This window comes from Syzygium oleosum, unplaced genomic scaffold, assembly GCF_021117445.2.
Source record: "Syzygium oleosum isolate NSW1041296 unplaced genomic scaffold, Sole_v2.1 Sole_v2.22, whole genome shotgun sequence".
In the NCBI taxonomy this organism is placed as follows: domain Eukaryota; kingdom Viridiplantae; phylum Streptophyta; class Magnoliopsida; order Myrtales; family Myrtaceae; genus Syzygium; species Syzygium oleosum.
Window position 1 is genome coordinate 255542 of NW_026607506.1, and position 27623 is coordinate 283164.

Consider the following 27623-nt stretch of genomic DNA (forward strand, 5'->3'; position numbering starts at 1 on the left):
CCCCCCCGGGCGCATGGCTCCGCCACGTGGAGCGCTCCTACAGGCCCGACCGTTTGACCGCAAGGTTAACGTAGAAGCGACAGGCCGAGTGACCAGATCAGATGAGAGAGGGGGGAGATGCCTTGTAATGCCAAAGAGGAAAGGAAAGGCGAAGGGGGCGTCAGTTTGACTCGAATCCTCTGCTTTTCTTCCCTTCCTTTCTCTCTCCTCTGTTTTCTTTTCTCTTGTGTCAATTTCTCTCTCCTCTGTTGCTCTGCTTTTTTCCATCCATGTCCTGCGACCCCTTCCTCCTCCCTCTTCCTCTCCTCCTCCTCTTCTTATAGACCAACCCCCCCTTTGGCTTTGGCACTCGCCTGCCTTCATGTGTGCTTTCTCTAACCGTTCGAGAGATATGGCGGTGGAGCTGATGATGGGCTACGGCGGCGACGGCGGCGGCGGCTTCGCGGTCAAGAAGGAGGAGACCGCCCTGCGCGAGGCCGCCTCCGCCGGCATACAGAGCGTCGAGAACCTCATAAAGATGCTGTCTTCGTCGTCGTCGTCCTCCCCCTCCCCCTCCGGCGGCGGCGGCGGCCGTCGGGAGGCCGGGCAGGGCTCGTCGTCGCCGTCGCCGTCCTCCTCCGGGGGCCCGGGCCCGGGCCCGAGCCCCGCCGTGGACATCGAGGCCGCCACGGACGCCGCCGTCAACAAGTTCAGGAAGGTCATCTCGCTGCTCGACAGGGCGAGGACCGGCCACGCCCGCTTCCGGAGGGCTCCCGTCGCTCCGCTCCCCGAGAACCGGGAAGCGCTGAATCCGGTCCGGCCGGCGGAGAACCCGGTCGGGAGCGCCCGGTTGCAGGGCGCCGAACCGGGGTCGGCTTTCAAGGTCTACTGCCCGACGCCGATCCAGCGGCTGCCTCCCCTGCCTCACAACCACCACCACCACCACCACCAGGTCCAACAGAACCCGATTCTGGCGGCTCCGAAGGTGGAGCGAAAGGAGTCCGCGATGCCGACGACTATAAATTTCTCGGCCTCGCCGCCGATCTCGGCTGCGAACTCGTTCCTGTCGTCGCTGACTGGGGAGACGGACAGTGTGCAGAGATCCTTCTCTTCCGCGGGGTTCCAGATGACGCACCATCTCTCGCAGGTTTCGTCGGCGGACAAGCCTCCCCTGTCGTACTCACTGAAGAGGAAGTGCAGTTCCATGGACGACGCTGCCCTGAAGTGCGCGTCGTCCTCCGGCAAGTGCCATTGCTCGAAGAAGAGGTACGTCGAAGTTTTTCGGTCTCTCTGCTCCGACAGTTCGACGATTTCGAAATGGGCTCGCGTCAAACTGACGAGATTCGGATCGATTTTGCAGGAAATCGAGGTTGAAGAGAGTGGTTAGAGTCGCCGCGATCAGTTCGAAAATGGCGGACATCCCACCAGATGATTTCTCGTGGAGGAAGTACGGGCAGAAGCCCATCAAAGGCTCTCCTCACCCGAGGTCGGTGTTCGTGTTCGTCTACTTGTTTTCGTTCGCGTTGGTTTATATCATATTTGTTATTTAGCTGTGCTGTGCGCCCTCTTCGACCACCATCCCGATGGTCGTTCGATACACCAGTCCTGTTCTCCTATGTCCTCGTTGATTTGGGGACCGCTCAACTCGGGCACCACGACCCGGGGTTTTCACTCAGTCCGACTCAATTTGACCCCGTTGACCACTGTTCTCTCCCACACACACGTTACCCATCCACGTTCCCCGAGAAAAGCAGCCCACGTTGCTCCATTCCCTGATACACCTGTCTCTTTTCGCTTCGGAGCGACGCATCCATGGTTATCTCCTTGGACCCATTTATCAAATCTCGAAAATGGGTTTTTTTTTTTATAAAAAAGAACCCGAGTCGCGAGCTTGACTTCCGAGTCAACCCGTGCATGAACCGGTCCAGCCTCGTCAAATCAACTGACGATGCCGTCGTTCTCTTTGCAGGGGCTATTACAAGTGCAGCAGCGTGAGGGGATGCCCGGCGAGGAAGCACGTGGAGCGAGCCCTGGACGACCCGGGCATGCTCGTCGTGACCTACGAGGGCGAGCACAACCACTCCCAGCCCGTCGCCGCCGACGTGAAGGCGCCCTTGGTCCTCGAATCTTCCTAAAGCCCCGCACCCCCCTCCTCTCTCCCCTCCTCTCCGATCCAAACCCGACCCGGGGGGGTCCACGGCGATTGATTGGACGTGAAGGAAGCGACACCACCAAGGAAAATACTTGCTTTAGAGCGAAGGGTGGGGGGGGGGGGGGCTCAAATTGTCAACGCGAAGATGCCTTGGCTCTGTTCTCGAGGAAGGGGTCTGCGGGGGAGGAGGAAATTGGATTCCTTTGTCTTCGGGTCCTTTTGTTTACTACTGCTTTGGCCCCTGGCCACCCCCTCTTTTTTAAATTTATTTCTCGTGACTTCTGGTACTAAAGAAAGACCTTAAGTGATTAAGGAAGGGGCAAAAGAAAGGGAATGAAAAAGGAGAAGGAGAGAGAGAATATGGGGACTGTAGATTTGGTGGGGAGTGAGTCATCCGACTAGTGCAAGGGATTTTCATTTAATGTTTCAAAGTATTATTTTTTTTTAGCAAATCTTAGATTATATTAATCGAATGGAGTTTTGCTGCTATCTCTTCGATGCGAGATGCGATTATTTTAGAAGGGGGGAAAAGTCGTGCCGTGGTGGTGGATCTCGCCAGGGATGCCCACTAATAAGTTGGTTCGATCGAATTGTATATTTGTGATTTTTAAGGTGGGAAAGCATTTTGGTTTGGGGGAGAGAGAGAGAGTCAATGAATGAGTCGGGGACTCTCTCTTTGTTTATTGAATTTCCGAGGACGACTCTGTGGGCAATGGGGACGGTTGACTACTCCCCCAGTGATCGGTGACGCCTTCCATATGGTTGAATTTGACATTCTTTATGGTGGAACAATGATGGGAGGAGGAGACGGATCTTTCAAGCGCCTGAATTGCGTCGGCCGAAGAGGGGACGACTGGATTGCGATGTGAATTTACCCAGAAACAGTGGAAGTTGTTTTAGATGCGGGTCGGGTCGCCGTCCGGTTTTATTTCGGGTTTTCTGCCGTGGAGCTTGACGCGATCTAATTGTACAACTATGTTCTGCTCTGAGTAAATGTTTCGAATCGCATGTGCGGCTTATGGAACTGACCCACAACGGAGGCATTAAAACTGCAATTAACGTGCTTTAATCACCCAATAATTACCAATATTTATTGGGGTTCTTCAGTCTTAATTCAGGAGATTCGAATTTGGTTAAGTAAAGATTTGGTAAACCTCCTTTCTTTGGTCAGAACTCAGGACAACGATCTCAAACCTTAATCGGTCCTCATGGTCGTTATGAGGGAAACATTCATTGCTCATCAAATTCTCCGTCACGCCCTCACTTCCTCAATGCTATGGTTCGGCTTGAAGGATCATTAAGTTGAGTCCCAAATCCGTAGGAAAGAAAAGATAGGATCGTTGTGCTATTACTTTTGGGAAATGCGTCTTTCAAAAAATAGAAAAAAAGTGGGTTTCGATTTCATAACGCGACGAAAGAGGTGGAAAATAACCGGCCCCCCATGGGTAGAAATAACGTCGTATTGAGCACAACTATAGAATAGTTGAGCTAATAGTAAATACGGTCTACATCAGATCTTGTAGCAATCCTAAGAGCCCATCCTCCTTTTCATGATCCGAGCTACAGACATCCGCAATTGAACTCGGGACATCGACAAAAGGCAGAGGGCAATTTTTCTTCCATTCTTCGCACCCGGTTTTTTTGTTTTTTTTGGTCGAGATCTGCAAGCCGGTTTGCTCCACGGAAGAAGTGACCGATTTTGTAAAGCTCCGACCCCTTCGGATGCGCTTGGGAGAGCTTTGAAGAAATGTGCAAAGTCACTTCCTCAAAGATCTTTGACTCAACGTGTATTTTTAAAACGTGTACTTGTTAAAAGTGGATACAGTTTGATTAACTGACTTTTTGGTGTATGTTTGCAAAGCAACATTAAAAGTGAAAACAAAAGAAAAAGAGAGGACATGGCTGCTGGGATCAGCGAGCCTCGCGCAGGAAGGAGGCGACCGCCGGCGAACCTCGTACGAGCGTTGACCAAGCTACCAGGCGAGCATTGCCAAGCGTCACCGAGCCTTGTGCAAGTGTCGACCAAGCGATCGGTGACCAGGCAAGCGATGGTGAACCTCGCGCCATCTTCGGCAACATCCTCGACGGGTGAGCCTCGGCAAGCATAGTACCACCCCCAGCAACCCTCGACTGACTATTGGCTAGGCTCGCGCCACCTTCGGTGAGCCACGCCGACCCTTGGCTCTCCGCTTTCATCCAAAGTGGTCCCAAAATATTTTTTACCAAACACCACAAATTTTACTGAAAGATACCAAACGCAGCACCATCTCTGATGTTCATCAAAAGCGGCTTTAGTAATGGTTTCTTTGTTCCTGATTGCTGCTCTTAACAGCATCAACAAGCGGGAGATCAAAATATTTCTATTTCGAGAGAGCGGATATCGCCGTCTAAGGCCAGCTTAAGCCCATCTCATAACGCCCCGACGCTCGCTCAGCCATTCTCTTACGGGAGCCTAAAATGAATGTATTACGTTTATCAGGACAGAAAAAAAGAAAAAGAGAGAGAGAAAAAAGAAGCATGCTACTGATTAGATTGTTAAGATTGCTCAGGCATCTCAAAGTGAAATTTTGATTAGTCCTAATCCACTCTCGCAGTTACGCAATCCCCGTTATGGTGAGATCTTCCTCGTCCCCACCCAACGGGCCTCCAATTGAAACGCGAAGAGCAGCCGAAACCAGTCCAATTCGGGTCCAAAACTTCTCACATTAGATGTTGGTCCACACCCCCCAACTTTATTTGCATGGATCTACACGTTCATTGCACCATTCATACAAGGCCACGGAATAGTGTTCTCATCAAGAACATTTTGTCTGGCTTTCACGAAATACCCTATTAAAATAAGCACTTTATGACGAATAGTATCACGTCGGAGAGATTTCATAAAATTTCTCGATGATGATGAGGAGGAATGGAATCAGTCGGAGAGATTTCATAAAATTTCTCGATGATGATGAGGAGGAATGGAATCAATTACTGAATCGTGGTTTGCGCTAACTATTATTATTGTTTTACGTGTCAAAAACTGCGTAAGAGTAGATTTTCCACAACAAAACGTGGGTACCGACTAGTAAGTACAAAGTAATAGTATATTACCTTCATCCACACGCAAGCGCGCACATAGTATACGAGAATAAGTATCGAATTTACAATAACATAGAAAGGTTTTGTCAACTTCAAGGTAATAGGAGTTTTCCTCAACGGTAAGTACAAAGTAATAGTATATTACCTTCATCCGCACGCAAGCGCGCACATATATACACATATACACGGTTTTGCATTCAAGAAACAATTTACCAATAACCGCTGGCTTCAACACTAAGTGAAAAATTGATAATGAAATCTCGGTGAAAAGCACACGTAAAATGTCTCATTCACGAGAATTCACGCGTAATGAACCTCAAAAAAATACAATTTATGTATGAGATTAACCCCACCCAAATCTCCAATGTATTCCATAACAAATCTCAATCAGATCTGGATCACATCTCCAATACGAACACATGATGTCGTTCAATGTTGCCTCTATCGAAGAGCTAGAGACTTTCCTGTTTACTTGACCAAGCAAAGAATCTCACCCGCACAAGGCCAGAAGGTTCAGACAAGCTTTTGTGGTTTCTCGAGAATTGCAGAGGAGCATCTCGAAAAGCCCTCCATAATGACTCGTTGGCCGAACCTCGAATAATATTTTAAGCTTAGTTTTTAAGCCAAATATAACTCATATTCCTTTCTTTTCCTTCTCGTTCTAAGCTAATAAACGAATAAATTCTGATAGCTGTGTATGTAGATAAAGAATGCAGTAAGTAGTAGCACTTCCCACTCGCATTCTTAAAATTTCTGCATCCCCCGTTTTCCCACAAATCTCTCATCAGAACACCAAAGATGGGTCCTTGTCGAACTTACAAGAAAGAGAAAATCCCTTTCTTTGCCTATGCTTCTGAAGATGACAACAAAGTAGATCTGCCGCCGCCGCCGCCGCCTGTTGTCCAAAAGCCAAGTGCCGCCAGCAAGGAAGAGCTAAAGCAAGCCTTGAAGTATATCAATCCCAGGTACAGAGATGAGGAGGTGGAGGATATTATACAGTACGCTGTCAAAAGCGAAACCATCGTGAACGTCATCTTCAGCTGTGCCGCACAACATGGATTCATCCCAAGGAGCTGGTGAATGATGGTGAATTGGTCCTTGCCTGATGTTTTCATGTGCTTCCGCCACTGTCAGTTATCGATGCTATATGGTAAATAGCCTTTCCTCGCTTTTATTGTAAACCATACAGTTCCTGATGAATTTAAGGAGGTCCCTTTAAACATAAAACTATATAAGTTAATGTGTTACGCGTGTTGACATGTTTAGATAGATATGCATGTGTGATTGTGTGTACGTATGTTAATACACATATAATACAATTCTTAGATATCCATATAAGAGTTTATATCTTAAAGTGTCGTGTTGTGTCATGTTATATAATATGAGGTACCCGTTTAATAAATATTTTGTATTCGTGTTTCAATAATATGACATGATTAATAACCGTGTAATTTGGATTAGACCTAAATTTAATTTCACAAGATTATGACACCGTACGCGCAGCTTATTCCCATCCAATCATAAATTGGACGTACATGTTAACCGTTACTTCTGAAGAAGATGGTTTATTATATTGTCCCTCGTCATTTTTCCTGACTATGGACATTGCTGATGAGGCTAATAAGTGAAAGGCTACAGAAACGAATGGTTTTTCTGAGAAAATTGAAGCATCCATTATTTCTTAAGGAGGCTATTCCCATGCTACAGAAGCTAAATGGTAAGCCAGCGCAACTTGCAAGGCACGATAACGGTAGCTCCAGCTCATATATGATTATTTGGATCGACTTTTCTTTTCAACGTCTCATGAGAGTTTCAAATAATTTGTAGAGTGCAATTGAGTTTTTTTTGTAGATTAAGCGTAAACAAGAATCATACCTCGTTCGAATCGCGTCGATGCCCTAACTGGGAATGCAGACACGGGACTTCGATTGGATATCTTTCTTTTCTTTACTGGGGACTGGGATGGAATTTTAGGAATTTTCATTTTCAAAAGCAGGAGAGCAAAAGTCTGGTTATTTTGCCCTTTTTCATTTCGGAACGATTAAACTCTGATTACATACAACAACCAAAATCCAATCACAACCTCTGGCAAGATTCGACCATGATGAAACGACAACAGGCCATCATTTGGTGATGACCACAAGCATGGCGAAACTACCTAGTTCTGCCTTACAGTTCCTTCCCGAGATCCATCAACACATGTCGGCTCGTCTGTGTCCCGTGCTGCCATTTTCCTGAATTCTTCAGTCCGGTACATTTACGTCGAGCTTGGCAAATGAATGCAGCTCAGAAGACTTAGCTGCCCACTGTAATCTTTTGAAAAGGGAAATGCCAAGAACATCCTCAGTTCTTTTACACATTCTGTATTTCAATCTACATTTTTGCATCTTCAACTGCGTTCCGACACAGTAAAAGATCAGACTACCCTTCTTTGGAAGACACCCATCTCCCAATCCCCCAAAAGGGCCGAAACCCTAACACCACCCAATCACCAACAAATCCCAACCTCAGGGTGTGCCATGACGGGCGTCGACGGGAGCGGCGGCTGCTGGATTAGGGTTGTAGGAAGCCTGCGTTTAGAGGAACGTATTCGCATGGAAGAGGGATAGAGGTGATTTGGGTATGGAAATGACCATATGGTAAAAGGTAAATACATATTCGTCGGGAGATGGAAAGTGGTGCTAGCATAAAAGTGAGGATGCAAAAATGCAATTTTGAAAATAGAGGATTTAAGGATAATTTTAGGTGGGGAAATTACCAAAAAAGTGCTAAACCTATTGTATTTGTGCCAATTTAGCCTTAGACCATTCAATTTGGCCAACTTAAACCTTTTAACAATTTGCCAAGTTAGTCCTTCCGATTAATTGACAATGCTGATCATCCTATTTTTTGTTTTTCTTTTTTATTTTCTTTCCCTTCTTCCTCCATTGGTTACGGGACCTCGATAATGGCCAACAACCAGCCACAGGCGACAACCGGTGAGAGCAAGCCTGGCCCAAGGTCAATGAGGTTGGTCCTCGCCCAATGTCAGAAAGGGCGACCCTCGCCGTTCATTGACTGTGGCAGGTCGCCGGCCATTGCCAAGGCCTAATGTCCGCAATGGCCATTGACCGATAGAGAAAGAAGGAAAAAAAGAAAAAAAAAAGAAGAGAAAAAGGAAAGAAAAAAGAAAAAAAAATTTACAAAAATTGATCATGTCAATGTTGGCCGTGCCATGTAAGATGGTCAGCATCTACGTCAATAATTTTTTGTCAAAATTGGCTAAAAAGAACAAAACTAAATTGGGCAAATTAAAAGGTTTATGACTGAATAAACACAAATTCAAAAGTAACAAGTTGTAGATCATGCAATAACGAGAAAGGGTGTACACTAGTTCCAATTCAACCCGGGAACCAAATTGAGCTGGCCTGGACTGACCGATTCAAAGCCGATTCGATTCCATGTTTTACAAACCTAGAATTGGTCGGTTTCTCAAGGTTAGAACCGTCGATTCTACTTTGGAACTAGCTTCAAATCAGTTCAATCGGTTCGATTCTCAAGTTGAATCGATTTGAACTGGTTTGAAGCCTCTTTTAGAAAATAATAAAGTACTTTTGCACCCATTAAGAATCAAATCATACATAACCACTTGACCAACATATATTTAAGTAGTGAAATAGTGTAATGTTTATATTTCATTTTAACAGTTTGATTTTTTACACAAAATAAAACGTGGGCTGATTCCCGGACCAGAACCGACTATTCCAAAACCAATCAATTCGGTTCTCGAGAGTCACAGGTGGGTTCCTAGTTCTAGGCCGAGAACCGGTCACCCCAAATGCTGAACTAAGCAATTTGCCGAGAGGGGTTCAACATTTTTTAGGACAAAAGGCAATTTGAATGTGTATATTAGCTATAAATATTCAAGAAAAAAGGACAAGATCATATGTACATCCATGTTATTATGAAAAAAATTTAAGACACGAAAGCACGTGTAACACGTAATTGTAGGTGGCCCGTAGTTATTTGCCACTTCATTTTGTACCTACAAAATTTACGGTTTCTTAACACCTAAATTTCGACCGACCATTTAGTGATTAATTGCATAGAAAATTAGGGATTAAATTTTAACCCCTAAACAAAAATATTAAAATTGCATAGCATGTAGCTTAGGTTCATATAGGTTAATTACATTCCGCATGGGACCGGTGGCGGCAAATAAGCTGAAAATTTATTACGTAAACCGAGCTCGGGCGCCGAGCGAAATTCGGCTCATTCAAAGGATGGGGTAATGGGTCTTGGTTGTCTTAATTTGAGTTTAAATCAGCCCATTGAGCTTAATTAGAGAAAAGCCCAAATTAATTCAACCCATTCGGAATTAAAATAAAATTAGATGATAAAGCCTAAGCCAAAGCCCACTAGAAATAGAAAGCCTGGCCAATTAACCGAGGTATGCGATATAAATATGTAGTTATGCCTCATAATCTGGGGAAGCTCTCATAATTTCCAAAACACGATTCCTGAGAGCATGAGAGACACACGTGAGTGAGAGAGTGAGGGAGGACCGTGGGTGGGCTCAACCGCACTTGTGCCCTCCCGCTGCCATGTCGCCCTGCACCCATGCCGCCATGACATGCCCGCCTCACGTCTGCATCTCGCCATTGCTGCCCCTTATTGCTCCTGCTACCTCTGCTGACCTGAGCCACGCCCAACGATCGCATGCTGCTGCCGCCGCCGCCGCTGCTCCCGCGCCCAATGCCGCCGCCGCCCTAAAGCCTAACGCTGTTGTCACTGCTCCCGCACCCGATTGCCGCTGTACTCATGCCGTCCAGCCACCACGCCTAAGACGCCCGGTTTCCTCACCCCGCCCGAGCTGCTGCCCCGCCTAGTCCAGCCGCCGCCTAACGTCGTGCTACTGTTGTGCCGACCCGACCCTGTGAGCTACTACCTCCTCTGTTGTCCATTTGCTGCCGAGACCCTGCGGGGTTTGTTGCTTCGACAAGTCCCTCGCCGACCCCCACCGTCGCCATCGTGCTCATGGCCAGACCTGTGGCCGTGACCTACGGCTCCTGCAGTCGTCCTCATCGCCGTTCAGCGCTGTCCCGGAGGATCCCGTTGTTCCGATACTTAGCCGAGCGGGAGCTTACTACCTGGCGCTGTCCCCGATCCGTCCCGAAGTTTCTTGTCGCTCACGTGGCCGTGGCCGTGGCGTCCCTACACCGGTGCGCCCCGTGTCTTTGCTTTACAAATTGACTAAGCGTCACCGCATCGTTGCTGTTGTGTCCGCTGTCAACTGCCCGTTGCCGGTCACCCATTGACAACGGCAATCCCAATCTATCGGCGATTCAAATTTGGAAAGAAATTTGCAAATCAGGTAAAAATCTCTATCCGGTATATTTTCAAAATATTTAGATTCCTAGTTTAAATATTTTAAATATTCCGTGAATATCGCGTGATTAACTAGATACCTTAGGATAATGTTTGTGATATCCGCAATATCATAAGATACCCCAAATTAGGAGTTCTGCCTAATTTAGCAACGTATCTGGACGGTTATTTGACCTTAACCCTAACGAACAATACGCAGTGGTACGGAAAGATCATTATTTTATCAATAACTACTTGGATATAATAATGGATCTTATTTGCTTTCCAAATTCAAATAATTGATTTTCCGTCGATATCTATAATCCTATAGATATGACTATTAGTTCGATTCCCTTTCCTAATTCGAATAAGATAAGAATAATTTTGCGGATTGTATGAATTGGTTGGTGCGTGATTGTTATCTTTCATGTGATTTGTTTTCCTTTTAAAAAGAAAATCCAAAAATATGTTAGATAGGATTTAAATTAGAAGTTTTGCATGTTTAAGGAATCCTAAATGCATCTAGAAGATAAGATAATTATTTAGTTTAAATTGGGACTTAAGATAATTCATCTCCTAGTTTAAATTAGGTGTTATTTTAATCCTAATAGATTATTTAGGGTATTTTAAGATTTCGAATTTCCATGAAAATCCCAAAAAATGAGTTACTTTAGGATAGATTGCATGTTAACTTGAGTAATTTTTAATTTCGAATTTTAATTAAAAAATACCAAAAAGAGAAGTTTTTCTAGTATAAATAAAATTGCTTTTTTAGGGTAGATCGCATGTTAACTTAGAGAATTTAAATGAAAAATACCAAAAATACATCATTTGCCTGTCATTAGAGTTAGGTCATTTAATTGCATGTCATATAGTTTGCATGTTAGGTTTAATTAATCGCATGTCATACTTTGCACGCCATGGTACTTAGGCTAGTTTCATTTAATCAGGAGAAAACCCAAAAAAAAAATACATTGAGTGAATTGCTTTGTTAATTAGAAATCATATTAGGCCTGTCTGTATAATTTTCTAGCTAACAATGTAGATGCTTTCGTTGCTCTAAGGTACGCTATTCTCCTAATCTAGCAATTTATTTATCGCTTTCCTTATTGGGTGTTAAATTAGTGGATTGCACACCTGCATGGTCACCCCGCATGTTAGTATTATAGGTAATAAAATGGATCTATACTGCTTGTCAAAACATTTTTTTCGAAAGCGTTAAATTAGATCTAGCGTAATCAAATTCCCGAGCTTAAAATCTCTGGTTCGTAGAAATAAAACATATCTCCCTATGTTTTATTTAGGTTTCTAATCGACCTACCGCAAATAGATTAGTGGCGACTCCAAGCATGAAAATAATTGCATGTTAAGAACTTTAACCCTAAGTCGCGAATTGATAGGGCTCGGGAGGGCCCGAGTTAGGCTTAGTCTTAATAATCCATTAGCTGAGGTTAGGTCGCGACAGCTTGTATGATTTTCTAGCTAACAATGCAAATGATTTCATTGCTCTAAGGTATGCTATTCTCCTAATCTAGCAATTTATTTATCGCTTTTCTCATTGGGTGTTAAATTGATGGATTGCGCACCGCATGGTCACCCCCGCATGTTAGTATCTAGGTAATAAAATAGATTTAGACTGCCTGTCAAAACATCTTTTTTGAAAAGAAAATGTACCGAAAGGGCGTTAGACTAGATCTAGCGTAATCAAGTCCCCGACCTTAAAATCTCTGGTTCGTAGAAATAAAACATATCACTCTATGTTTTATTTAGGTTTTTAATTGACCTAGCGCAAATAAATTAGTGGCGACTCCAAGCATGAAGACATTTGCACGTTAAGAACTTTAATCCTAAGTCGTGAATTGGTAGGGCTTGGGAGGGTTCGAGTTAGGCTTAATCTTAATAATCCATTAGCAGAAGTTAGGTCGCGACACGGTTGTTGCCATTATGTTCTTTACTTTTTGTAGGTTTGGTTTCTATGTAATTGCTATAGTTATAACACAGCCCTACGTGATAATTGGCGAGGATGAAAACTACGTAAAGAGATGGGGAATGCCTAAATAATCTTTTTTTCACCTGTCAATTAGTTGCCATTAATAATGTTCAAAACTCCAATGATTAAGTGAAATTGACCTCATCATGAATGTTCTCAATAGATTTGTCTTAAGAAAGAAGAAAATTCTTGACGGAACAGTGTAATAAAGATCTTGCTTTCTCGAATATGAATCTCCGTAGGCCCCCTGAATTGTAATTTAAGAAATATATATATTAGCCACGTCAGCCACTAAGTCTTTGAAAAAAGGTCGCACTTTGGCACAATAAAAAATAAGATTAATACCACGAAAAATCCTAAACTAGTACGCCCATGACAAGTTTGCCCCAAATTAATTTTTTGACTATCAAAACCTCAAAAATGGTACATTTATGACAAATTTACCCATTATTAAATTGAATTACTACAAAAAAAAAACGAAGGGTAAAATCCCAAACTGGTACATTCGTCAACTGCCATGTGTCATTTATCTTAGCAATTTGACAGTAAAATTTAACAAAAATTAACGGAGGGTAAATTTGTCACATGTGTACCAGTTTGGGGTTTTTGGTAGTGAAAAAATTAGTTTTGGATAAATTTATTACTGATGTACCAATTTAGGATTTTTCGTAATAATAATCCTAAAAAATAATAATTAAAGTCAATACTCACCCGATTTATCTGTCAATCGGCCTTATAAGGATTGCCATGAAAAACAAGCATTTTTTTTTATCTCGGGATACTGACATCATCTTAGTTCCACATTCGAATTTTATTTAGGATGATCCATCTTCCTAAGTTTTTAGTATAAACTAAAGCATGCTAATCAGGGTTTGTATGAAAATGTTTTTCTAATACGAAATGAAAACCCAAGAGAAATGTCTATGGGTGTGTTTATTCAAGCGTGAGAATTTTCTATGAATTAGTTTTTTAGGCTTTCACGAGTTGGTTTGCTGAAAATGAAAATCATTTACTGATCGAAGAAATTATATATTCTTAAAGTTAGGAAAATAAATTCTCTAACCTGAAATAGCAAATGTATTTTTAAATGGCTTATGACCGAAGTGACACAAATAGAAACCGTGATCACTTTTTAGCGCTTCTACAATTTTCAGGACCAATCTTCAGGAATTGATTTTTTTTGGGGTTAATACCATGAAAAATTCCAAATTGGTACACCTATAATAATTTTACCAAAAACTAATTTTTTGACCATAAAAAATCTTAAACTGATACATCTATGACAAATTTACCCCGAACTATTTTTTTGACTACCAAAAAGCCCACACTGGTACACAATTTTACCCCGAACTATTTTTTTTACCACCAAAAATCCCAAACTGGTACACCAGTGATAATTTTACCCCCAACTAATTTTTTGACCACTAAAAACCCCAAACTAATACATTTGTGGCAAATTTACTCTCCGTTAGTGTCCGTTAAATTGGATTAATATCACGAAAAATCAAAAATTGATAAACTTGTGACAAATAGAGGGGTAAAACCCCAAACTGGTACACCCATCAACTACCACGTATCATCAAACTTAGCAATTTAACGGTAAAATTTAACGGATGATAAATTTATCACAAGTGTACCAATTTGTGATTTTGGTGGTCAAAAAATTAGTTCGGGGTAAAATTGTCATAGGTGTACCAGTTTGGGATTTTTTGTGATCAAAAAAATAATTTATGTTAAATTTATCACAGCCGTACCAATTTAGGGTTTTTTGTGATATTAATTATTTTTTTTATAGAAAAAAAAACCTGTGTTGGGGTCTCTCAAGAAAACGGGAGACATCTTGGGAGATGAACTTGAGACCGTACAAATCGTGCCACGTGGAACTTTAGGGGCTTTTGACTCTCACCTTTTTTGGTTTTTCCAATGGAAAAGTGTTAGCTTTAACTTGAAAGGCTTTAGCGTCCAATTTTTACCTGGCGCTTTCCGTATAGATCACATCCGATGGCCCCATTCTTGGGCGATGCATGAAGCCCCTTGAATATATCTTGGTCACGCTCAAATTGAATTCTAGCTTTTCGCTTCCACATTTGCGCCCCCGAGATTTTCGAGTGAACAAGCTTATAGTATAGCCCAATAGAGCGAATCGATTGTGACTAACGGCGTGTTATGGGAAGCACTGCATTCTCTAACAAGGGCAAGATTTAGTCGGAAACCCGGTCGTGGCGGTCGAAGAGCAAGCCCATTCCGTCACATACATACACGTATGCGTATGTACACAACGCTGAGAGCCTCGCACGGGGCCATTGCACATGTACAACTTGGATGAGGGGTTAGCAGGGCTTGGACTGTCGGGTTCAGTAAAAAATGCACATCCTCGGACCAAACCCACAAAAGATCTCCAAACGTTTTCCCAAGCGAAAGATGCTTCGGCGGAAGTCGTTAGAACTTGCACTTCCCTCGTCGTTCGGGAAAAACCCACGTTCGGTGGAATGGGTAAAGAAACCCGAGTTCGGTGAAAAACCCAACACTCACGTGTCTGTTCATGCGTTTCTTCAATGAAGTTGTTGGAATCTCTCGTCTGCCTAATAATCAAGTGAGGCGTCGCGTCATCGTTCTTCAGAACCACTTCCCCCCTCGTCGGCTCGTGAATTGCGCACTCTCTTTTTCTTTAAAAACCCCGCCTTTTCGAACATGGGCAAAAGGCAAAACCGACCCGCCCAAAAGCCTCGTCTCTCCTCCACTCGATCTAACAAATTCCCCCTTCCTTTGATCACATGAAGTTCGCTAGTCGTTGCTGTCGCGAGAAAACGTCGGAAGAACTCGTGAAAGCGTTGTTGGGTCTGGATCTCTCGAGCCTCGATTCGTCCGCGCAGTAGAACCGAGAAAGCTTTTGTTTTTCCTCAGGTTTTTGCCAGCATCTCGAAGTGGCCAGTGGCCGGGGGCTACTGTGAGCTCACATGTCGCACCGCAAAGAGGGGGAGGGGAAGAGAGAGAGAGAGAGAGAGGTGAAATTTGAAAAGTCTCTCTGCTAGGGAGAAGGGTGGGGCTCGTAGGTCGCGGCCCAAAGGAAGGAGGGGGGGGTCCATAACCAGACAACCTCCTGATGCAGGAGAAAGAAAAGCCAGTCCTACCTGCAATTCATCTTTTTTAACACATCAGATTCTTTTCTCCAAATATTTTCTCCCACCTTCACGTGATTCTGAGGCTCGCTCAGTTCAAGTCCCAGTCCAGTCCCGGGACGATACGACACCGCCTACCTTCTTCCACCCCTCTCTCTCTCTCTAGCCCTCCATTCTACGTGCTCTTGTCACGTACCTCCTGCCCCTTCTTCTCTCCCCTCCATTGCCCATACCTGCAGAAGCCCCAAAAACGCTAGCAGAGAAGACGACAAGTCGCGTGAAAGTAAAAAAGACAGCAGGAACCAAGAAAGGCATCGTTGCATCAGAGAAGAAACAGGAGCGCTCTCTCGAGTCCCTTCCCATCAGCGCCAATGCTGAGGCCAAGAGCCCCACCACGTCCCTCCGCACTGTCGTTTCTTGCTCTGCTCTGCCCTGTCCTCGCGCTCGCCGCTTCTGGGTCGCCTCCGTCGTCGAACCTCCTGTTGCCCCCCGACGCGTCGGCCCTCTTGGCGTTCGCGTCCAAGGCGGATTTGAACGGCGTCCTTCGCTTCTCTCCCAACACGAGCTTCCTTTTTTGCCAGTGGCAGGGGGTCCAGTGCGTCGGAGGCAGAGTCGTCCGTCTCGTCCTCGTAGGGCTCAGTCTCGGCGGCGAGTTCGCTCCCAACTCGCTGACTCGCCTCGACGAGCTCCGAGTCCTGAGCCTGCAGAACGACTCGCTCGCCGGCCCGATCCCCGACCTTTCCGGCCTCGTCAACCTCAAGTTCCTCTTCCTCGACCACAACGCCTTCACCGGCTCTTTCCCTCCGTCGATCTTGTCGCTCCACCGGGTCAGGACCCTCGACCTGTCGCACAACGGCTTGACCGGTCCGTTGCCTTCCTGGCTGGCCGAGCTGGACCGGCTGTACTACCTCCGGCTCGACGGCAACCGGTTCAACGGGACCGTCCCTCCGCTCAACCAGTCCACTCTGCAGGCGTTCAACGTCTCCGGCAACAACCTCACCGGCGCAATACCCGTCACGCCGGTCCTATCTCGCTTCAAGCTCTCGTCCTACTCGTGGAACCCGGGCCTCTGCGGGGAGATCATAAACAAGGAATGCAACCCCGGGCCACCGTTCTTCGCAGCCTCCTCCACGGCGGCGAGCGCGGCTCCGCCCCCTCCGGCGACGGCGCTGGGGCAGAGCGCGGAAGCGCGTGGCTTCAACCAGACCCAGCCGACTCAGAAGAAGCACAAGAGGACCGTGGTCATCCTCGGGTTCTCGTCGGGGGTGGCGGTGCTCCTGTGCTCGCTCCTGTGCTTCGCTGTGGCCGTTAAGAAACAGAGGGATTCGTCCCGGCTAGCGGCGAGTACAATCATGGCATCAGACGCCGCCGCGGCTGCCCAGGCCGCGGCCATCATGCAGATAGAGCAGGAGAACGAGCTGGAGGAGAAGGTGAGCGGTAGACTGCGCTTTATACGCTGCACGACTAATTTTAGTAGTAAACGAACGAATGCGGCTATTTTTCTTCGTAGTGCAATCATCGGTCATTTTCATTTTGCGGGTCATTCATTGCAGGTGAAGAGGGTGCAAGGAATGCAGGTGACGGCGAAGAGCGGGAGCCTGGTGTTCTGCGCGGGGGAGGCGCAGCTGTACTCGCTGGAGCAGCTGATGAGGGCGTCGGCGGAGCTGCTGGGGAGGGGGACGATGGGGACGACGTACAAGGCGGTGCTGGACAGCCGCCTGATCGTGAGCGTTAAGCGGATGGACGGTGGGAAGATGGCGGGGACGAGCAGGGAGGCGTTCGAGCGGCACATGGAGTCGGTGGGCGGGCTGCGGCACCCCAACCTGGTCCCCCTCCGCGCCTACTTCCAGGCCAAGGAGGAGCGGCTCCTCATCTACGACTTTCAGCCCAACGGCAGCCTCTTCTCCTTGATTCACGGTAACCCATCTTCCCCTTCCCTCCTCTCCTCTGTTCGAGTGCGGAGTCGATGCCCGAGTCGACTCGGCCTGGACTTTTCCGCGCTCTCCTCTCGAGCCATCGCCATCGCATCGCCATCGAGATTTCGACACGTGATCCATCGTACAGTTTGCTTAAGATTACTCGATCAAAATTACACAGTTGCCTGACCCAGCACCGTCCGCTCTGATCGATCATTTCGGGTTTTGGGAGTATGCGGACGAGCTCTTTTAGCTTTTGCGTAACAGGGAATCTTGCTGTGGGGATCGAGGTGTCTGTCGTTAATTAATTGCGGGAAGCACGTTTCTTCAGGATGGGATTGACGTTAACTAATGTCTAAGCAACGCTTAATTATTGGCGATCACTGCGGCACTGGACAACTGTTCTTTGATTAGCTCGCCCCCCCTTCCCAAAAGATCCTTCTTTGCTTGAGGATCATCGACCTAAGTGGGGTCCAAATCCCAGTTTTAAAACTGGAATTCACGCTTCGAATTTTGAAAAAATTTCGCAACCACAGGGACCACAGAACATCTTATAGTAGGATCAGATCTGGTAGGGTTAACGAGAGGGGGCCCTCCTTGATCAGGCTCGCCAGCTCGAAACTCGAACGGAAGTCGGGGAAGGTCTGACAGAAGTGGAGCCCCCGCTCTCCATTTTGAACGCCCAAGTTTTGCTCATCTTTTTCTTTCTCGGCCTTTTCCTCCTTTTCTCCTTGTCTCCTGAATGGTCAACTTCCGATTACAGCAGCTTTGGTACGTCATGGGACAGCCAAAGGAGCCGACACCGAAAGGACGGTCGTAAATTTGATAGCCACTAGGGGCTACGTGCTGATTTTTGCTTTTGTGGGTTCATTGTCATGATGCATTGCGATGGCTCTGCAGGATCCAAATCAGCGAGGGCCAAGCCCCTCCACTGGACATCGTGCCTCAAGATCGCCGAGGACGTGGCGCAGGGCCTCTCCTACATCCACCAGGCGTGGCGGCTCGTCCACGGCAACCTCAAGTCCTCCAACGTCCTCCTCGGCCCCGACTTCGAGGCCTGCATCGTCGACTACTGCCTCTCGGTGCTGGTCGACCCGCCCCTGGACGGGGACGACCCCGACCTGGCCGCCTACCGGGCGCCCGAGACCAAGGACCCCGGTCACCAGCCGACCAACAAGTCCGACGTGTACGCCTACGGCACCCTGCTGCTGGAGCTCCTCACGAGCCGGCCCCCGTCGCAGCACCTGCGGCCGATGCCCGGCGGCGACGTGATGGGCTGGGTGAGGTCGACGAGGGATGACGACGGGGGCGGCGGGGGCGACGACCGGCTGGCGATGCTCCTGGAGATCGCCATGGCCTGCGGAGCGAAGTCGCCGGAGCAGAGGCCCACGATGTGGCAGGTGTTGAAGATGCTGCAGGAGATTAAAGAGGCCGTGTTGGACGACAGTGAACTGGACCTGCACAAGGAACAGTGCTAGCTTAGTAATTGCGTGCCTCCTAGTACGCTGCAGCAGCGTCTTCATTGATAGGAGGAGGATAGTAGATAGAAAAATATTGGAGAGACCGGTGGTGTAAAAAGAGAAACTTTATATGTAACTTGGTCATAACCAGTTTTCATTGAATGCCTTCTGACAACCTTCGGCGGGGACATGGTTTCAAGGGGCAATCACATGACAGCTGCATCAGTCTTTTGTCCGTTCTACACTCGAGAAATTTTCTTATTCGTTGAATCAAGCATCTAAACTTTTCAATTTGGTATAATGGGAGGTCTTTGTTAAATAATTCGTCCGTGGCACGTGGCATGCGATTTTGCTGAGGTGGCTTGCTTATTTTGCAAGATCTAAAACACAATTTGCAACGTGGTTCGTTTGCTCGATGAAATTTATGTCATTCTCCTTCGAAGTATCGAGTGATGAGGACGGAGATAGAATGTTGACTCTGCCGATGTAGCCATTATCTGAAGAGGCCGCAATGGATGCCAACATGGATGGTTAAGGGCTATTTAACGGTGTAGCGTCCGCGTTAACATTCATCCTCCACGATTTTAATGGTGACTCGTTTGAAACTGAGTTTGAAAAGTCGAGATACTTGATTAAACAAAAATAAATAAATTAGGTACTCGATCGTAAAATGGGTAAAAGTTATAGTGTCATTACTCCTTATTTTGATGCTCTCCTAAGTAAATGGGTTGGTGAAATTGGGGTGGGCTCACAGATCTTAGAAGTGCGGTGGGATCTTATGCTTGTTTGAGTGTGCGACGATTATTCTGCCTTCTGGCATAGTGAGCTATAGGCCTTCCTTTTGTGTTTTCGGTGTTATAAAAGTGAAATTTTTGGGATAGTTTTCGCGCATCAAAGTAAGTTTATTTTTTCAGTCAATCAAAGGAGATGTCTTACATTCACTAACCTTAATTTTATTTTTCTTCGTCATGCCGGGTGCATTGTGCTTGAAACCGCTAATCGAATTGAATTCAGATTATCCCAAATCCCCTACCCTAATTTGAGTAGGAAGCCATCTATTCGTGACTCGAGCTCGAGAGAACTTTAGCATAGTATATTATCATAAAGATTTTAAACGCAAACTTACCACCTGACCCAATATCCATTTCTTTATTACGATTCTTGATTATTTTTCACGTGACATTAAAAACATTATAAAGAGGGCTGTGTTGAAAATAACTTATGTATTCTTGTTCAATGATCAAGTTAGTTTTTCAAACTTTAATTTCGTTCAATCTGGTATTTACACTCTCCAAATTGAACCTATTTAGTCATTTAAATGGATTTGATTCAATTGGCATCTAATCTAATTCGGCTGTGAAATCAATGTTGAACATCAATACATATCTATGTAATTTATAAAAAGACACGAGAATAACAGAGGGGGAGAAGAGAGCGTCGGCCGCCCGGCGAACACAGGGGCCTACTTGCCCAAATCGGGAAAATTGTCAAAAAATCCTAAACCTATTGAGTCATAAACTTTTCAATTTTGCCAATTAAATATATCTAGTCAATTTTGGCAAAACTCGCTCACATGGACGCCAGTAATGACATATAGGACGATCAATGCCAATGTGGACATTTTAAATAATTTTTTTATAATTTCTTTGATTTTTTCTCTTTCTTTTTACCAATGATTGAGGAACAGCCATCGGCCATGGGCAGTGATTGTAAAGGGCCGATGGCTAGTGAGGATTAGCCTCGCCATATCTGGGGAGGCCGACCCTCGCCCAGGCCAAGGCGGCCTCGCCAGACATCGCCTTGGCCCAAGCGAGGCCGCTATGGCCTCAGTTGCCTACCCTCGCCAGTTATTTTCCCTGCCCAAATTATAAACCAGCGAGCACATCCAATTTAAAAAGGAAAAAAAAATCTTCCAATAATTTCGAACTTTCCACTCTTCGAATGAAATAATGTCAGTGAAAACTCTCATGAATAGAATTACACTGACAATTTTTTCAAAAAAACATCAGCGAAATTCCAATAGATTCGCATTTGCAGATCATCATCATCACACGAAATCATCTGCTGCAAAATTTGCCAATTCACCGGGACACCCCCACAGCCTGGTCGGTTCTTGCTTCCTCTCTTCTGATACACGGACGAAAAAACACCACCTCTGCTATTTGGGCTTCGTCCATCGATCGACCGAGCGAGAGCGAGAGGGAGAGAGACAGAGACAGAGGACATGTCCGCCGGCATCGCTCGGGGTCGCTTGTCGGAGGAGCGGAAAGCCTGGCGTAAGAACCATCCCCACGTTCGTTTTCGAACCCTCCCTTCTCTCTTTCGATGCGTCCGCTTTTCTTGTTTTCCTCCTCCTCCTCCTCCTCCTCCTCCTCCTGTGTTTTGCGCTTCCTGATGTTCCTGAATCCCTGTGAATTCTTCGTCGGCTGGACCTGGAAACAACAGGGTTTCGTGGCAAGACCGGAGACTGCTCCAGATGGATCCGTGAACCTGATGGTTTGGCATTGCACTATACCCGGCAAAGCTGGCGTTAGTCCTCGCTTCCCTAACCTCACGAATAATATGACTTTGCTTTTCTTTTTTCCTGGGTGGGTACTTATTTCAATTGGAATTGTAGCTGTGGTCTCCGCTTAGACTAAAATGACCCAGTCAGTGCTTCAAGGTCGTGTGGTTGATCAGTGTATGGTATAATCTGAAAGTGTTAGATTGGTGTGGGAAGGTATAATCACCAAGAAGATATGCAATGTATTGCATTTGCACCTCTTGGCTAGTGGTGGAATCTTTTGATTGCGCTTGGGTGTATATCAGATCCGGGGAAGACCCCAAATATCATGAACTTACTGCTTTGTGAGTAAAGTTCATACCTTTTGGCCTCAAGTTGGTTAGTTTGCGGTCTTTGATTTCAATTGGCCCAAAAGTTAGAATGGCTCGGTAATTAGGTTTGAGGACTAGCTTAGGTTCAGAAAGACGAGTTTGGCTGTGGTCTTGGGGCTTGATATTTGAGTGTGTGAGTGATAATATGTTTTAAAGTGGACTTGCCATTCAGTGACATTGTGACTTTGATCATTGGCTAGTCAGTTGCCACCATCGCGAGGAACATAATTCATAAGAATCTGCTGCCTTGTATTTGATGCATTGGAAGGCAATGATGACCGCTTCTTGCTAGGAAAACCATGAAAGCTCATTTCTTTAAGTTGCAAGTTGCGACTGAGATGACAATGGCAATGGGCTGGAGTCCAGATAAGTTGGATATTATTTCAGTGACAAGGAACTCTTTGTTATATCTTGTCAAAATAGCGTCAAAAACAACTCTCATATGATACCAAAATGGAAGTAAAAAGTTAAAATTGATAGTCATTTGCTAGATAAGTATTATGAGGTTTATCTGTATAGTTCTACCAGATTGTGATGCGATGCTTATCCTGTATCATCTGTTAGCTAATGACCATATTACTTGTATGAGGTTGCATTACTCTGATTGGGTGCCATCTAAATGCTCAGTTTGATATGGAGTTATGAGAATCTAGAGAAACATTGTGGATAGCTTTGAGAAGCCTATGAATTGTGTGTGAAGTACTTTGAATGTACTACGGCATTTCTTCTTATGCAGACTGACTGGGAAGGTGGCAATTATCCACTTACACTATACTTTACGGAGGATTACCCTAGCAAGGCTCCAAAGTGCATGTTCCCTAAGGATTTTTTCCACCTCAATGTCTATGGTTCAGGCATGGTCTGTCTGTCAATCCTCAATGAAGATGTAAATACTCAGTGTAAACTGCTAGTTAAAATTTGCGATGCTTGCAATGAATACTTGAATTCATTACCAAATCCAATTTCCTTCATGATGATTTGAAGGGGTGGAGACCCTCTATCACGGTGAGGCAAATCTTAGTGGGCATTCAGGATTTGCTTGACCAGCCCAACCCCGCTAGTGCAGCAAAATATGACGATTACCAACTTTTTGTAAAGGTTGTCTCATTATACCTATTTTGAATTCTCGATTTTTTTTTATGTACATTAACGCTTGAGGTGCAACTTTTGTGGCCCTGATGACTAGGATCCAGCTGAGTACCAGAGAAAGGCGAGGCAACAAGCCAAGCAATATCCGCGTCTTGTATAGTGTTGAGCTTTATGATCGGCAGACTTCTGTGCTCTGTGCAAGATGGGTACGAAAGTTAAACTGAGATGATCGCAAAACAAGGCCGAAGTGCTGCTCTTTAGTTTATTTCCAGTCTCCGCTTTGAAGTTGTTGGAGTGCTTCAATTCGTTGACAGATTACCAGAGGCTTCCGAGTTGAGGATAATGGTTATTCTCTGCTGAAAGAGGTATCTATGTCGGCCTCATAGGCGATGTGTATGGAATATTGGCTCATTCGTTTTTGCTTTTAGAAACTCGTGATACATGATAACTTCCCCCCCATTGACTGACATCCATGCCATTATAATTAAGAACCGTTTCTTGAAAATCTTACCTTCAGCTTAGTTGCGGGCGTGATAGGTGGCAACATTCTAGTAGGAACAGACTACTTTTATTGTTTCTGGAGCATATGAATGTACACCATAGTATGTAGGTCCACGTTTTAGAAACTCTGGTGTCGTACTTGATATGACATGTCTGCTAACTCCTCCTTAAGTATCATAATCAATAGTTAATTTATTGGAGCGACGGGTTTCGGTTGTGAAACTAAGCCAATGCATCTGGTTGTCACATTTGATTCCTTACCATTTAAAATTCTGTGAAGTCAATGACTGACGTTCTCTGCCTCATCTTATCGGCCATACAAAGGCCTGACTGATTGCGGTCTCTGCCCGAAACTCTGATTACGACATCAAATGTCAAACCCCTCAACCAGCACTTACTTCCATCGACTTCTCATTTCTTCCTTTGGTGTGGTCGGTACCCGTACCAATTACAAAAATGTGCATACCACTCTGCATAATCTTCAGTTCTAAAGTTAAAATCAGTGACCCCAGATCTTGTTTGGGAAAAAAAACTGGTCTGATCATTCTTGGTGCCAACTACCTGGTGGTTTCACCAAGAAATAGTGAACTTGATTGCCTCGCAAGCATTTGTCACCAGATTCTCTATTGCATAGAAGCACGGTGACTGAGAGATTGGCTTGTCACGCTCTTCATAACCCTGCTTCCTATGATTTCACCTACTAGTTTCATTCTCCGATGTCTTCAGTTCTAAAGTTAAAATCAGTGACCCCAGATCTTGTTTGGGAAAAAAAACTGGTCTGATCATTCTTGGTGCCAACTACCTGGTGGTTTCACCAAGAAATAGTGAACTTGATTGCCTCGCAAGCATTTGTCACCAGATTCTCTATTGCATAGAAGCACGGTGACTGAGAGATTGGCTTGTCACACTCTTCATGGCCCTGCTTCCTATGATTTCACCTACTAGTTTCATTCTCCGATGCGTTTTTGCTATATGTGGAACTATGTCGGGTGGGATACCTTTAAAAAAGGGAAAATATACTTTGTTGCCCCAGATACTAGGGTGCAGATGCCAAATTTCTGTCTGACCTAACTGGTTGCTGCAATTTTCGTTCAAATTCAATAGATAATTTAACTGATTCCAGACTTTGAAGGAGCAAGATCAGATGTGTATGGACATTTGTATGAGGATATGTACAAAGTGAAGTCTCACCAAGAGTAAATAACCTTCAAAATCAAAGAATAACTGCTATCAGAGATGTACAGAAACTATCCTGAATCCTACAACAACCAGAAAAGACTCCCGACACGGCTTCTCATTTCATTTGAAAGGCGTAGATCTCTCTGTCATACTCTGTATCAGCTTCTATGATGTAAGGAAACAAATCCCTTTCATACTATCACACAAGCTGTGTGCATCAGCTTTCTGGTGCCAAAAAAATTCAAGCTTCGATTTATAACCTGGTGACGTTTCGCTTCTCGTAGCTATAAAACTGTGTTGGGGGATCTTCCGCTACTATCCAGAGCGATCTCAAAAAGATCAGCCTCAGACTCATCATCATAATCCCGAACTCTGCTGTTGTTATTACCATGGTTGTGGCTGCCTCTGCTCATGAACTGGTTAAGCCACTGGGAGTCGATCCTTCCCATTGAAAACAATTCTCTGCTGTCCTCATAACCCAGAGTTGCAGCAGGGGAATTCATGAGCGGGCCGATGAAGCAAGGATTCGACGTGCGCTGCGTGTTCGCGGGTCCATATCTGAAGGCAGCTTGTCCGAAGTTCACGAGAACCATGACGTCGCTGTTTGCTGCAAGTGTCGGATAGAGCGGAGCACCATACTCCTCCGTCTTGCAGTGGATCACGTGCATCAGCTCCGAGTCCACCGTGAAGAAGACCTTCTTTTGCCTGGGGTCGAACCCGCATCCGATCACCTTCTCCATCCTTCCCCATTCTGCTTTCTCAGATTCAAACACGAGTTCGATTCCTGAACGAGAGATGACTCCAAAGGGTAAGTTGACTGCCAATAGGCCAATAAGCTCAATTTTCACAACCTCAAAAATAGAGAAATAATTAGCACGATTCATTTTACTTGATCAAGTTAATCGTGACTCAAGAACAAAACTTACGCGAAAGAATCCAATAGTAAGTTGCATAAAAGCAAGACAACTACAGAAGGGAAAATGACACAACGACAGCAGCAAACTGTATTGTCAATCTGAACAGGAAAAGGCGTTTCATTTTGACGGTTGTTCTTGTAGAGCAAATCTTGGCAATGTCCAAAAAGCAGGGGCCTTTTCCTTACGACTGACTCTTAACTCGGGCTGAAAACAAGAACTAGTGGCATAAACACAAAAGCCTTTGGCCTCCACTTTTCATGATGAGCGAACCATATGAAATCAAAGTGCGACTCTGGAAAACGGAAAAGCTATTCCATCAAGAACTTTTTCCTGCTGCCCAGTAACTGTCGTCAATAAAGGTCGTTCCTTTTCGGCTTTCCTTCCTTTTCAAAATGCGCACAAAAGATGATAATGCAAGGATCAGAAGTTTTACCATCAAGACAGACAGAACCATTCGAGTTGAACCCGATGGAACCCGGATAGCTTCCGGGAAGTTTCAGAGGAAGCGAACCTCCGGCCGTGAGACCGAGCGACACCTCGACGGCCTCGCCATTGCCCCCGTCCTTGATATTGAGCTTCAATTCTTCGACCTTGTAGTTGCTTCCGCGACCGGTGCTAGTAACATGGGTCAAGGACTCCGAGTTGGCGTTCAAATTGGAACTATCACGAATGAGTTTAGTCCTCTCGCCTTCCTGGGACTTGAAGGCATCGCGATTGCTCCTGGAGTACAAAATCGTGATCTCGAAATAGGCTTCCTGAGGAAAAGAGGAATTGCCCAATGGAGGGCCCGGCAAGGGCAAGGCAGTTTTGATGACAGATGAAGCTGCCATAGGATTGTTGTTGCTTAAACATATCTTCTTCAGCAATCCAGGATTCAATCTTATCTTCTGCATGAAATCGGCGGAGCCCGGGCACACTTCCCAGCTTATCTCCGGCTCGATTCCGCTCCTGTGATCGCCCGTCGCGCAGACGCCGAGCAGCACCGACCGGGTCGACGGCGACGACTTGTAGCCCGCGAAGGCGAACCTCGACCACCCGCTCTCCACCGCGTCCGTGACCAGCGACGGGTGATCGACCCAGCTGAACAGCGGCCTCGTCGAGGCCCCGCGGCGGAACGCGTTGTAACTCGGCCGCCTCCTGCCTTCCCGATCCAGCTGGTGGCGCAGGCTTGTCTGCTGGAGCTTGGCAATCCCATCCTGGAGAGACTCGGCGGTCCTAGCCCTCGGGACGAGCTGCTCCCTACCTCCGCCTCTCGAACCGCAGCGCCGACACGCGATGACGGCGACGAGGATCGTTACGACGACGACAACCGCCAGGGCCAATGTCAACCATAACCGTTCTTGCATCTCCTTCTGTATCCGAGGACGATCAAGATCAGCTTCCCTGCTCTGTAGTCCGTTTCTCCTCCTGATTGTTCTGATCCTGGAGACCCTTTTCGCTCCTGTGCTGCTGAAAGAAAGGGAAGGGCGTGGCGTGACAAAGGGCGTGGGGGGTTCGTGGTGAAGAAAGAGGGCATGGGAATGAAGGAAGGAAGGAAGGACGGAAGGAAGGAAGGCGTGGACTGAAGACTGGTTCAAGAAAGGCAGCAAGAAAACTCTAAAAAACTGGTCCAAAACAATCGGCAAAAGTCGCAGCACTAGAAAAAGAGTACAATTCCTGACAGATGGAGATGGTCATGCATTCACTTGCGTTTTTCACCTTCTCTTTTCGTGGGTTCATTTCATTTTCACTTGCCCTCTGATCTGATCGACCCCAACTCCCTCTTCAATCAAACGGTCGTGTTTTTTTGGGGGCTCCTAAAAAAAACCGAGAAGCGTTCGATGATTCTGAGAACACTGACAACATAAGGCGGGCGAGGGTCAAATCACATGATGCGGGGAAAAGTCAATGGGATATCATCAAGGGACACATTTTTAAATGACACCCTTCTCGTCTCATCACGGACAAAGATGAAATTTTGGTCAAAAAATTTAACGTTGGGACCAGAACGAGGAGGTTTGTCTTTCTTTGTCTCGAGTCG

General features: G+C 45.7%; 4 protein-coding genes across 5 annotated transcripts; 3 read left to right on the forward strand and 1 right to left on the reverse strand.

Annotated features, from left to right (window-relative positions):
- Positions 1–268: 268 nt before the first annotated feature.
- Positions 269–2620, forward strand: LOC115667698 (probable WRKY transcription factor 7). The gene is made up of 3 exons (XM_030589253.2): positions 269–1245; positions 1340–1465; positions 1949–2620. The coding sequence occupies exons 1-3, from the start codon at positions 362–364 to the stop codon at positions 2112–2114; spliced, it is 1176 nt and encodes a 391-aa protein (XP_030445113.2). The 5' UTR covers positions 269–361; the 3' UTR covers positions 2115–2620.
- A 12272-nt stretch (positions 2621–14892) lies between these two features.
- Positions 14893–19344, forward strand: LOC115675886 (probable inactive receptor kinase At5g67200). The gene is made up of 3 exons (XM_030598675.2): positions 14893–17097; positions 17221–17584; positions 18484–19344. The coding sequence occupies exons 1-3, from the start codon at positions 16039–16041 to the stop codon at positions 19059–19061; spliced, it is 2001 nt and encodes a 666-aa protein (XP_030454535.2). The 5' UTR covers positions 14893–16038; the 3' UTR covers positions 19062–19344.
- A 1654-nt stretch (positions 19345–20998) lies between these two features.
- On the forward strand, positions 20999–23446 carry LOC115675866 (SUMO-conjugating enzyme SCE1). 2 transcript variants are annotated; one of them, XM_056321283.1, is made up of 5 exons: positions 20999–21319; positions 21489–21572; positions 22654–22803; positions 22902–23015; positions 23104–23446. In XM_056321283.1, exons 1-5 carry the CDS (start codon positions 21011–21013, stop codon positions 23164–23166), a joined length of 720 nt encoding a protein of 239 aa, XP_056177258.1. In that variant the 5' UTR covers positions 20999–21010; the 3' UTR covers positions 23167–23446. The 2 variants fall into 2 exon arrangements, with proteins under 2 accessions (XP_056177258.1, XP_030454508.1); XM_030598648.2 differs by having other exon boundaries at positions 21138–21336.
- Positions 23447–24632: 1186 nt separating this feature from the next.
- Positions 24633–27288, reverse strand: LOC115669084 (uncharacterized). Its single transcript, XM_030590404.2, has 2 exons — positions 26037–27288; positions 24633–25470 (listed from the first exon to the last, which is right to left on the reverse strand). The coding sequence occupies exons 1-2, from the start codon at positions 26947–26949 to the stop codon at positions 24971–24973; spliced, it is 1413 nt and encodes a 470-aa protein (XP_030446264.2). The 5' UTR covers positions 26950–27288; the 3' UTR covers positions 24633–24970.
- Positions 27289–27623: the final 335 nt, after the last annotated feature.